The 13382-nt window shown below is 33.3% G+C and overlaps 1 protein-coding gene across 1 annotated transcript in view; it reads left to right on the top strand.

Moving 5' to 3' along the window:
- The window catches only part of EMC2 (ER membrane protein complex subunit 2), a 52115-nt gene that overhangs the window by 36180 nt on the left and 2553 nt on the right, over positions 1-13382 (top strand). The window contains exons 8-11 of the mRNA XM_019973924.2: positions 323-404; positions 1186-1296; positions 3324-3428; positions 12778-12865. Coding sequence (XP_019829483.2) covers positions 323-404; positions 1186-1296; positions 3324-3428; positions 12778-12864 — 385 coding nt within the window. The 3' untranslated portion in view covers position 12865. The remainder of the gene's footprint in view (positions 1-322; positions 405-1185; positions 1297-3323; positions 3429-12777; positions 12866-13382) is intronic.

Genomic DNA, 13382 nt, shown 5'->3' with positions numbered 1-13382 from the left:
TATTTTATGTATAAACTGATCCAGGATCTTGAAGACTATGTTGTTAATAATGTTTGAATGTCATTGTAGTGACCCAGTTTTTAAAATGTAATGTCTTTTGATCATAGACTGCTTCAGGATTTAAGCTTCTGTTTATCCATTTCATTAAAAAAAAAAGTGATATTAAAAAAATTTAAAAAGTGATATTATTTGTATTTACAAGTTCAAGATAAGTACTTTATTAATAAAACTTAATTTGGATAATATCACTAAAATTGTTTTAAAATCATTTTAAGGTGAAACTGACATACTATTTATGACTTTTAAAATTGGTGTTTTTCAGCTATGCTAAAGCAGCCTTTTGTTTAGAGGAGCTTATGATGACTAATCCTTACAACCACTTATACTGTCAGCAGTATGCCGAAGTAAGTGTTTCCAAAACCTAGTTGTATGTAATTTTATTTTTGTTGGTGTTGTATATTATTATGGAACTAAGAATATGTCCTTAATGTCAAGCAAGTATATAAATATTTAAGACATATTATGAAAATTGATTTGTGAAAGTAAAAGTTTTAAATTGTTAATATTGTAATGGAAATACTGATTTTTTCAATTAAATGCCCTTATTAAAATAGTGAAATTCTTTTTTAATTGTGTAGTATATTCTTTTCAAATTACAAATTATGTCACAGTTATCACCGTTTAATGGCTTTTAAGGCATTTACAATGATTATGACTTTTACATCCATATTTTAGGAAATTTATATTACAGTCATTATTTTGGGAACTTAACTGTTAAGAATAGCAATACAGTTGACTCCTATAAGGTTAAAAGGACTTCATTGTTAAGGAATGTCAGTGGAACTAGGAAAGGACAAGTTAGTATGAATGCTAGGTTTATAATGCTAGTATAGTAATAGAAAATATAAAGTTGTAAAGCATTTGCAAGGCTGGCTTTTTTATATTGGCAACAGTTTTTAATTTTATAAACTACTCAGTGATCTTGATGTTCGTAGAATGGTTTTGGGAGGTAGGTTTTACTTAAAATTTAGATTAGCTCTACAACTTTAAGATGAATTCTTTTAACAGCTTGCATTTGTTTACAGAAATATCTGTTTCAGTTACTAATGTCTATGGTATGATGAAGCATGCTACATTTCAAAGTAGTAAAATAAACAGATTTCAGCACTCTGTAATTTTTAACAGGTTAAATATACCCAAGGTGGACTTGAAAATCTCGAACTTTCAAGAAAGTATTTTGCACAGGCATTGAAACTGAACAACAGAAATATGAGAGCTTTGTTTGGACTTTACATGGTGAGTTGAGGTACATGTTTAATGTTATTTTATGAAATGTCATTTAAAGTCCATTACCTGTCCAAGTTTATCACTTCTCCTTTTTTTTTGGTATTTAATTGATATGTTTTTCCTCTTGTTAATTATGAGCAACAGGTTATAAGGCAGTTATATTTTTGAATGTTAATAGAGCCTAGCTATTTGACATTTCATTGTAAATTGTCTTTTATCAGAATTTAAATCTGCCTTTGTAAAATTAAATAGTAGCGGATACAAAGCTGTGTTATGTATTTCTTGTTTTGTTATTCTTGGGTTTATGCCCAACATTGTATTAATTTTCTTAAATTATAATTGTTTGATATATTTTTAAATAAAAGATATATTAGAAGTAAAATTTCTAGTGCCAAATTAAAACTTTTTTTTATGGTATAGACAAACAGTTTGGAAATTATTTATGGCAGGCATGTAATTAAACATTTCTTATGTTTATGTATGCCAAATGATGAGCTTAGAAAAAGTCAATTAACAATAGCTATGGGAAATAGAGGAAGAATTTACTGAACTTCAAAATTAAATAAAATGAGCTCCTTTCTACAGTCAGAAAGACTATAAAAATAAACTTCATTAATAGGCCAGTTCTTTGAAATTTTAATTTATTTTAGTCTTTTCATGGACTTTTGGATGAATGTTTTGTTGAAGCCTAGTGAAAAAGAATTGATTGTAGAAATGGAGGCAGGAAGAAACATAAATGAAATAATTTTCAGCAAAGAAATGGCAAAATAGAACTATAAAACAGTTAAAAGGACTTTCAAAAAAACTACTTCTGGATGCTACCAGTGCCAGTTATAGTAGCTTGCAGATACAATATGGTAGCAATGTCTATTTTTACCAAATACATTAAATGCTAATTTAAAAAAATAGGTAATGAATTATTAAATAGTAAAAGTACATAGTACTTTATGTGTCAGGCTCTGTTATGAGCTCTGTTTTTTATTGTAAATTATTAAATTCTCACATCAACTATTTGAGAAGGTACATTATTATTAATATTACCATTTCATGGAAAGTGAAATTAAGACACAGAGCATTCTGATTAATTTGCCCAAGGTTGAACACAAGCTACTAAAAGATTGAGCTGGGATTCCAGTTCAGGCAGTTGACTCCAGAGACATTTTCTTAACTACTGCATTTGCTTACATTCATACCGAAAAGGTAACATTAAAGACATAAAAGTTTAAAAATCAGATTTTGGCATATAAATTCCTTAGTGACAGAGAAGAAGACAGGAGGAAAAAGCTTATAGCATAGGCTAGGTCTAAAAGAAACCACAATGAACAGATCCTCTTAAGACATAAGATATATTTAAGCATAAGATAAAAGTTAAATCTTTCTCTTACCAGAAATACATACAATTAAAAATTAGAATATGATTATGAGGTTTTACAGATTCTTTCATGGATCCCAAAGTACCAGTCCTTTGTTTAAATACAGTTTTTAAAAAGGAAAGGGTGAGTTTAATTGGTTATGGAACACAGTTTGGAAACTGTTGGTATAGTGAAAACAGAAATAGGTTGGAAGTGATGATCTCTTTGTTTCTAAGACTTTTATTAACTTACTTTAAGTCAGTTTACTCCTTTTGGACTTCATTGTTTTTCACATGTTAATGTAGGAAGTTGGATTAAATTGTTTTTGAGGTTCCTTATGTTAATAGTAATTCTATAATTCTGAAATAGAAAAACTGAAGTAATTCAGTAATAAGAAATTATAACAGTAAAATCCTGTAGTATTTAAGTGATAATGAAATTTTACCTTCCAGAGTGGTGGTAGATAACTAATAAAATAATTTTAGATGTTATTTAAGCTATCAGTTCATTGGATTATTCTGTTTGAAAATATGTTTTCATTTGTAAACACTAATTTATTCAACTTTGCATTAAAAACTACACAATTTAAAAAACTCTTAATTATTAGCCCATTGCAACCTTTTGATTGTCTTGGCTACATAAAAGGAATAAAATTGTTTTTAATGTTTTTTTGTTTGCTTTTAGGCTGCAAGTCATATTGCTTCTAATCCAAAAGCAAGTGCAAAAACAAAAAAAGACAACATGAAATATGCTAGTTGGGCAGCCAGTCAAATAAACAAAGCTTATCAGGTTAGTACTAATAATTTTATATTATCCCATAGGTCAGTTAATGTATTTCTTAGTTGTTTATTTTTCCATAAGCTATAAAGCCAGGTATCTATCATTGAACTTTTATACTTTTGGGTCTTTAGCAAATGTGTTTTAACTATGTAAATTAACTGGTAGGATCACATATTTTTTTTCTCAAAAGGAGTTTGTTACTGTTATGATCCCATAAAGAGCCTTATCATCTCAGCAATTCTGCATTTGGCAGATAAAAAGTAATTCAAAAAATCCAGAAAGGATAAATAAATTGCATGATGCATTTCAGAGGCAGATTGGGTATGTGAATTTATAATCAGAGATAACTCAAATAATAAAAACGGAGGAAGGAAAGCCTAAAAGTAAACTAACAAGACTACATAACAAAATTTATGTACTCTGCTTCCAGTCAGATCTTACCTGAAATGTCTCCACACGTTTCTTAGTTTTCTGAAGCTCATCCCTAGGAGATTCTTCAGGAAGGATTCATGGAAAAACACTTGTACTTATATCTTGCATATTCATATTTTATCCATCTATAGTCTATATTTGAAGGCCAGTTTGACTTCTTTACATCCTTTGGCTATTAAATACATTTACCTAAGTATTAAACATGTTGTTCTGTTTTTATTTATTTATTTAGGGTAAAATATTGCTGTCAAAGCAAGTTTGATGCCATCCTGATGACTTGAACCTATCGTCTGATTTTTGAAGGGAATTTTTTATCTTTAAAATCCAGTAATTTTACTGTAATAATGTTTGGTTGGTTATTCTTGAGTCAGTTTCCCCAAATATACTGTAAACCTTTTTAATATTTGGATTCATTCCTCTTAATTTGAGAAAAGTTGCTTTTCTAGAATAATTATTTTGAATTATTTTGCTTGATTGCTTAAGTTTTCTTTTTCAGGTTTCCAATTATAAGTTTACTGGATCTCCTTTCCCACTTCCTATATTATTCCTCTTTTTTTTTTTTTTTTTTAATATTTCTGTCATTTCCCGTGTTTTATTCTCTTCTTTTTCTTCATAGTAATTTTTTATAGAGTTCATATTCTTTTTGTTTTCTACATTTAAATAAGATAGTTTTTCTGGGCTATTAAGAGATTGTTTATATGGTGTAAGGGGAGTTGGAGATAGGACAGGATAATTTTCCCAGCTTGGTCTTTATATACTTTCTCTTTGAAACAGAGAACTCACATATGACCTTTGTATACATCCAGTCTTTCTTAGAACTAGGTCTGGTTCATAATGATATTTCTGGCTTCAGCCTTTCTCTACCCCTGTTGGTCTTCAGGTCTTGAATTTTGAGGTGTTGTTCTCAGTTTTGAATGTTACATTTTGTTGTTGTTTCTCCTGGGATTTGCTCCCCCTGAGTGTTACTACCTCCCAGCTTCCCCTTCTCCCCTTATCTGGATCATCTCTCCCTCTTAACTTCAGTGTTTCTGACCTGTTCAATTTGGTTTCAGTTTCAGAAGTTTTCCTTCAGTATGAAGTTTTTTACCTTCCGGAAGAAGGTGTTTGCTGGATATTTCAGGGACTTTGAGGTCTTAGGCCATTATTGATAGATTTGTTTAGTGTCATATTTGCATGCAGTTTTTTTATACTTTGATTTGGAGGCTTTGAGACTGTCCTGATTTTACAAACCATTTGCTGATTCATCAGTTCATATTCTGGAGAAGGCAATGGCAACCCACTCCAGTACTCTTGCCTGGAAAAATCCCATGAACCAAGGAGCCTGGTGGACTGCAGTCCATGGGGTCACTAAGAGTCGGACACGACTGAGCAACTTCACTTTCACGCATTGGAGAAGGAAATGGCAGCCCACTCCAGTGTTCTTGCCTGGAGAATCCCAGGGATGGGGGAGCCTGGGGGGCTACCGTCTATGGGGTTGCACAGAATTGGACATAACTGAAGTGACTTAGCAGCAGCAGCAGTTCATATTCTTTTCATTTCTGTGGCTTATAGAATACTAAGGTGTCCTCTTTTGCATCCTCTTGTGCCTCCCACACAGCTGTTGAGCTTTTGAAGGTCCCACTACTATCAGTAATATTAATACATTAATAACAACCTTTTAGGGTTTTGAAGAATTGCTATATATATATACACACATATATATGTGTATATATATATGTTTTTTTTTTTAAAGATGTCTTTTTTGGAATTGTTTCTTGTTATTTTGGTTTAGTTTTGGTGTTCTTTGTTTTTGTACTCTTGATTGGGGAGACTTAAAACAATTTCAGTTCAGTAGCTCAGTCGTGTCCGACTCTTCGCGACCCCGTGAATCACAGCACGCCAGGCCTCCATGTCCATCACCAACTCCCGGAGTTCACTCAGACTCACGTCCATTGAGTCAGTGATGCCATCCAGCCATCTCATCCTCTGCCGTCCCCTTCTCCTCCTGCCCCCAATCCCTCCCAGCATCAGAGTCTTTTCCAATGAGTCAACTCTTCGCATGAGGTGGCCAAAGTACTGGAGTTTCAGCTTCAGCATCATTCCTTCCAAAGAAATCCCAGGGCTGATCTCCTTCAGAATGGACTGGTTGGATCTCCTTGCAGTCCAAGGGACTCTCAAGAGTCTTCTCCAACACCACAGTTCAAAAGCATCGATTCTTCAGTGCTCAGCCTTCTTCACAGTCTAACTCTCACATCCATACATAACCACAGGAAAAACAAATTTAAATTTAAAACAATGTATTGCCCTGCAATAACACTATTTAGTCACCTTTGTATAGTTTTATTATATATAATAAAACTGTTGGCATATTGCAAGTCAGAATATTTATAAGTATTAGCTAGGCTGTGCTTCTTCAAATGGAGGTTGAGATAGCTCAGATCTGTAATGGGGTTCCACACAGAGTAGGCTTAGGCAGGGGAGTATGAGGCAGGGAGGGAGGGGTAGTTTGTGATTTAAAAATAAGACTTGGATAAAATGAAAATAATAGTATGCGAACTACATCATTGTTTTTAAGATATTTTTGGGAAACAACTAGCTGCTCAGTGCTTTTTTTTTTTACATGGTATGACTATATTTCTAAAATAAATTTTTATTAAATTATAACATACGTAGGAAAAAAAACCCAAGTCACAAAGGTACATTCCGATGAATTACGCAAGTCAATGTATCCAGACAATAAATAGAAACATTATATCACCCCAAACCTTTATGATAGCTTTTTTCAAATTCTACTTCTGTCCCTCTCAAAAGTATGAATTTTTAATCCCATAGTCTTGGCTTTTTTTGAACTTTGTGGAATCAGACACTGTGTACGTATTTTGTCTGGCCTATTTCACTATTTATGAGATTTATTTTAAGTGTGTAGTTCATTCATTTTCATTGTAGTTTATTGTATGACCATACTGTATTTAGTCAGCTGTTGATAGACATTTGGATTATTTCTTGTTTGGGGCTATTATGAATGACACTGCACTGATACTGCTGTGCAAATCTCTTGGAGTATATGTACAAGTATTTCTGATGGGTGTATACCTTTGAGTGAAATACTGGGTCATAGGATGTACATATATCTAAATGAAGTAGATAAAGCTTGTTTTCCAGGTTACTTGTTTATAGTCCCATCAGCAGTGTTTGAGAGTTCTCATAGTTGCACATTCTCACCAACACTTCCTTCTGTTAGGTTTTGTAATTAGTCATTATGATGTATGTGTAGTGGTATCTTGATCTTATTTCATATCTCCCTGATGACCAGTGAGGTTGAATACTTTTTCATATTTTTATGGTTGTTTAGATATCTTCTTTTATGAAGTCTATGTTTTCCATTGGGTTATGATTTTTTATCTTGTTTTTTTTTAGCGTTTTGATTTATGGGCCTTTTGTTCCTTATATGTGTCAAACAGTTCAGTTCAGTCACGCGGTTGTGTCCGACTCTTTGCAACCCCATAAATCGCAGTTTGCCAGACCTCCCTGTCCATCACCAACTCCCGGAGTTCACCCAAACTCATGTGCGTTGAATCGGTGATGCCATCCAGCCATCTCATCCTCTGTCGTCCCCTTCTCCTCCTGCCCCCAATCCCTCCCAGCATCAGAATCTTTTCCAATGAATCAGCTCTTCGCATGAGGTGGCCAAAGTACTGGAGTTTCAGCTTTAGCATCATTCCTTCCAAAGAACACCCAGGACTGATCTCCTTTAGGACTGGTTGGATCTCCTTGCAGTCCAAGAGACTCTCAAGAGTCTTCTCCAACACCACAGTTCAAAAGCATCAATTCTTGGGTGCTCTGCTTTCTTCACAGTCCAACTCTCACATCCATACATGACCACTGGAAAATGTAGCATATCTTTTTAACTGTTTTGTTGCAGTCAGTCTCAAATGATTTTGATGAAAAAAGTTCTGAAGATTATCTTCTACATAATCATTTCCTTTATGGTTTGTGCTTTTTGTATTCTGTTTAAGAAATTATTTGCTAATGATCATAAAGATAATCCTGTGTGTTTTTGGAGTTTTTTTTCTCCTACTTTTCACATTAAGATCCACAGTCATTTTGGAATTGATTTTTACATATGATGTAAAAATAGGGGTCAGTTTCCTCCTATGCAGCTTTCCAGTATTTTTATCTCTGTTTTCTGTCATTGAGTCCCATTCTGTTGAAGCTAGTACCTTATAATAGTTGAGAGAGAACACAGATGCTAGATCTGTATCTTCTGGCTTCAGAGTTTTTCTCTGACATTTATTAGTTATGTGGCCTTGGACAAATTACATGCCATCTCAGGGCCTAGCTTTTCATCTGCAAGATGGGCATAATAAAAGTTTTCGAAGTATTAAAGGATTTGAAACATATGTTTCACCATATCACAGTTACACACACTGTATTGTGCTTACTAATTGCATGCTCTAAGTTCACTTTATCTCAGTTACATTAACAGTAACAACCATAACAGTAAACAGAAAGTTTATTGTAAGATAGGTACTTTTCCTATTTTACAAATGAGGAAATTAAGGCAAACTGAGACAATCTGACTCCAAATTTGATGTTCATAATGGCCACGATGTACTACTGCCTTTATAGAGAAGTATCAGGTGTAAATGTTTCTGAAGCTGCAGTTATTGTTTCCATTCCCTTTTGGTTTATTTTCTCATGTGAGCAAGATGACATCCTGCCTTCACTTGGTTTTCTGTTTCAAGCCCAGAGCTCTCCATAGTAACCGAATTTACAGTTTCATTTTGTTTGGGTTTTATTTTTCCGCCGTCTTTCTCCGTGTCTTTGACTTTTGCACTAAACTCCATGATACCCAGTGGTGTTTTACACATCTTTCCTTTCCAAATTGCTTTTTCTTGTCTAAGGAAAGGATAGTATAAAGACTGTTTATCAGTTTCTGTCATCTCGGATACCACTCCAGGAAGATAACATCTCTCGGTTGATAATCTCAGATTTCTGTGTAGCAGCCTAAAATACCCCTCAACAATGGCAAGCCACTCCAGTACTCTTGCCTAGAAAATCCCATGGATGGAGGAGCCTGGTGGGCTACAGTCCATGGGGTCGCCACTAGTCGGTCGCGACTGAGCGACTTCACTTTCACTTTTCACTTTCACGCAATGGAGAAGGAAATGGCAACCCACTCCAGTGTTCTTGCCTGGAGAATCCCAGGGACGGCAGAGCCTGGTGGGCTGCTGTCTGTGGTGTCGCACAGAGTCGGACACGACTGAAGCAACTTAAGCAGCAGCAGCAGGAACCACCTACTGTATAAAATTTATTTTGCCCCTAGATACTAGTAGTGAGTTTTGAGTAAAATATTTCAGTGCTTTTTAAGCTTTCATCTCTGTGCTTTTTCTACAGTAGGTTTTGGTTTTCTTTCTGTGAATCAGATTTCATAACTATTTGTATCCATTGCCCTTTGCTATCATATTGTTTTAAAATAATGACTTATTTGCTTATATCTGTAGGTGTCATGTAGGCTTGGGCTCAGTTGAGTAATTCTGCTAGTCTCCAGTGGGCTTTATTTTTTTCCTGCCCCATGCCAGTGGTTGGTTGATGGCCTCAGTTAAATATCTGGTGGCTGGTCTCTGTCAGCTGGGAATGCTGGGCCTTGTATTAAATATTTCTCACTTTGCAAGCTAACTTGGACTTACTCACATGAATAAGTTTCAGGGTTCCTGGAGCAGTGAACAGGTGAACTCCAGTGCACAAGGGCATTTTGAAATCTGCCTGTGTCACATATTGCTAATATTCCTTTGAGCAAAAGAAGTCACATGGTCAACCCAGATTCAGGGGATATAATATTTCACCTCTCAATGAGAAGAAAAATATGTGGTCATTTGGAAATTTATTACACTTTTGTATGACTCATAGTTCCATCTTTCTGTTTTATTTTGCCTTTTTCTTTTTAGCTACTTTATTGAGGTATAATTTATAGACAATAAGACATTTTAAGTGTACAGATGAGTTTTGACAAATTATACTTCTCTCTCACCACTGCCCCATTCAAGGTGTACAGTTTCCATCACCCAAGAAAGTACCCCTCTGCCACCTTGCAGTCAGCCCCATTCCACACTGCAGAATAGCACTGATTTGACAGAACTTTATATATAAATGAGATCATTGGTTATGTATTTCATGCCTGGCTTTTTTCACTCACCATGTTTTGGAGATTCATCTGTCCACTACTCCATTTTATTTATCTTACTACTTTGTTCACCCATATTATTTTCCACAAATTATGTGAATTTGTGAATGTTAGCCCAGCTTATCCTAGTTATCACAATGGAGAAATCATTTACCTTTGAATTTGATAAGTTTTTATTATTTGAGTGACCTTTCTGGTGAGTTTTCTTTAAGACCCATCAGGAAACAATGAAAAAAAGAGTTTACTTAAAAATCTATGAAAAAAATGCAAAATTTGTGATTAATGTGGAAAACTACAATATGACTTTCAGAGATTGATGTTTTAGTAATATAAATCTCTGGGATCTAATTGAGAACTTTATGATGTGTCTAGGCATATAAACAAGTATAAAGTATATAATAAGTATTCCTTATTGTAATGTTTTTCTAGGCATTTAAAAATTAGAGAAAATGAGATCTTAAGAACTCCTTTCTGTCTTTGTTTTTACTTAATGAAACAGAATATGGCTGCTACTTGTTCTTTAATTAGGTAATTGGTTTAGCATGTTCAGTAGGGGCAGGCAAGTTTGATTAATGCTCATGAAAAACTTTAATGTTAACCTACTCAAAATAATTTTCCAGATAAATGCTTCTTTGGTACTCTGTTAAATTTGTCTGTGCGTATGTAGTTTATGATTACTGAGGTGATCCTGTTACTATCCTTTTGGGAAATAGAAAATTAAATCATGATTTGAGGGAAAAATAGGATTCCAGCTTAATCAGTTAAATTGCCATATAATTCTAGAATAGACAAAATAATTGCATGTCAGGTAAAATTTGAAGTGATAGATTTATATTTCCAACTTTCTTTTTATTTGTTCTGACACAGATAAGTCAGTTTGGCTTATTCTGAATTGCAGTAGTCAGTAGCATTGATAGACAATCTTTGTAGGTGGTTTTCTAAAATAAGCTAATTTTAAAAATCACAAATTTGTGTTTATTATTATTTTTATTACATTTAAGTACAAACCAAAAAAAATGCTATATGTTAAAGTACTTGGTATGACTTCAGCACTACATAATTTTTTCATTTTTATTTTCCTTTAAAAAATTAGTGTCCTATTTTGTACCTCCCCCAGAATGCTTTTTCTTAGAATTAGACCTTTATATATCTGATTAGGACCATTCTTGTTTACTTTGGGTAGGCAGTGGTAAAAGAAAAGGCTTTCTGTTCTTGGTAAGTCCTTGTGAAAGTGACTCTATCAACTGGGTAATAGAAATAATAAGCACACTCCACATCCTTTACTCACCAGGGGAAATTATGAAAGGGCAAAGTTTTAAATGTGGTATTGCCATAGTTTCTAATTATGACCTGTATATTCAGCATTTGAATTCCTTAAATTAGTAATGTCTTATAAAAGGCAAAGTGATCTTGACTCTTATGAGAAGTTTTTTTCTTTCCCTGGCATTTCCTCTAGAAATCTCTTTTATTAATAGTTACTCTGTCAAATCAGTATTCAACCACAGACACTAGTGGTTTAGGAACTAGGAGAATGATCATGTTAAACTGCAGTCGAGGAGGTCAGAGGCAGGTTAGCAATTCCTGAAGCCTATTTCCTCTATGATGTTACCTGTGCTTGATCACTTAATCTTTCTCAACAGGTCACATGAAGTTTGCCAAATTAAGTTAATTACAAAAGAGAAGGAACACATCATAAATCAAGCACTAAGTACTTAAGACAGCATTGATATCTGAAGGAAAGATCAGTCACTTGAAAGTATACTGAGTGCTTGGATGTTAACTTGAAAATATTATACGTTGCTAGTAGAAAATGTTGATCAGTACTTTAACCAGAGGAAAAATAGGTAATATAGATATAATAAATCTTCCCCTACCTTTCCAAGGAAACATGCTTATCTAGTAAATGTATAGTGTTAAGTCAAATGATAAATGATGGGAATTGTCAGTGTAGTTAGAAAACACATTTTGAAATCAGCATGGGGTATTCAACTGTATTTTCCCCACTGATTACGTATTTATTGAATTTTAGTAAGTCATGAATTTTTTTGAATATTCAAAGATAGTATTTAATACCCTATGTTTTGTTCTCATTGTAAAATCCATTCCCAGTTTGGTATTATGAAATAAATTAGACTTAATAAGCTAGAAATGCATTCTTTAAAACATGTTTATATTACTTCAACATATAGCATAGAGTTTTATTTGATAGCTTTTCACTATAGAAATGTGACGTTATCTAGTCAACTAATAAAACTGGAAAATTTTTTAAAAATTGAAACCAACTGTAAAAAATTTTAGAGAAATCTTACAACTTTAAAATGTTAAATAACAGTACTTTACATTTATATTTTATCTTTATTTGAAATTAAAAATTTGATTAGAGGTCACACAAGTAGAAATGGTCCACACTCCTGCACAAATACAATTTTGTTTCTAAATTATGCTTTTTCTTTCATAAAGGTTTTTTGGTCTGAAAAGGTAGGATAGTTTGAAAATCAAATATATGTTTTTATAGATTATCATACTACTTAAACATTTAAACTGGTCAATTTTATAGGGAAATTTTTGTAGTTCAGTTGAAGATGACTCCTTAATGAAAATGTTCTTAAAACCCCAGGTTTATTTTTTACTGAAGAAAAAGAACATACTTGATTTTGTGCTAGTGATAAAAATAATGTTAACTCTCATTAACAATTTGAAAGTAAGATTGTGATTTTGTACCTGCCACTGTAATTAAGCCTAATTGCATTTTTTTAAAATTAGTTTGCAGGTCGAAGTAAGAAGGAAACCAAATACTCTCTCAAGGCAGTTGAAGACATGTTGGAAACACTGCAGATCACCCAGTCTTAAGGTTTCAAAAAGTCTTTCACATTACATTTCACAACTGCAAAATTGAGCTCACTAGTTTGTGACTTATTTGCTAGATGCCCAGTGCTATTTGTATATTGACTTTCTGTTAAGAAGGCAGTTGTAAAGATCGCGTTTATATAAACCTAGAAATGGCATTTAGTACTAAGCAGGTAGAAGGGGACAGCCCATGGAAAAGGGATTTAATAAGATTCATACAGATCAGACATCATTCTTTTCATATCACACATATATAACTGCTCTTAAACCACAATCTGATATATAAATAACCTTGTTAAATAAACTGATGATTTATTAAACTTGCATATGAAAATTCTAGATTCTTTTTGTTATATTCAAATAGTGAATATATTGTTTTAAAGCTTAATTTCTAGTTAACTCCTTTTTTTGTGTGTGGTAGGAAATACATAGCATATGTAGTTGACAGAAGCAAAATTCTGGTAAATTATTTCATTCTCTTACAGTGTCAGGTTGAATTTTGCTCTACATTCCGGTGTGCT

Source organism: Bos indicus, chromosome 14, assembly GCF_029378745.1.
Source record: "Bos indicus isolate NIAB-ARS_2022 breed Sahiwal x Tharparkar chromosome 14, NIAB-ARS_B.indTharparkar_mat_pri_1.0, whole genome shotgun sequence".
Lineage (NCBI taxonomy): Eukaryota > Metazoa > Chordata > Mammalia > Artiodactyla > Bovidae > Bos > Bos indicus.
This window is presented reverse-complemented; position numbering and strand designations above follow the sequence as displayed.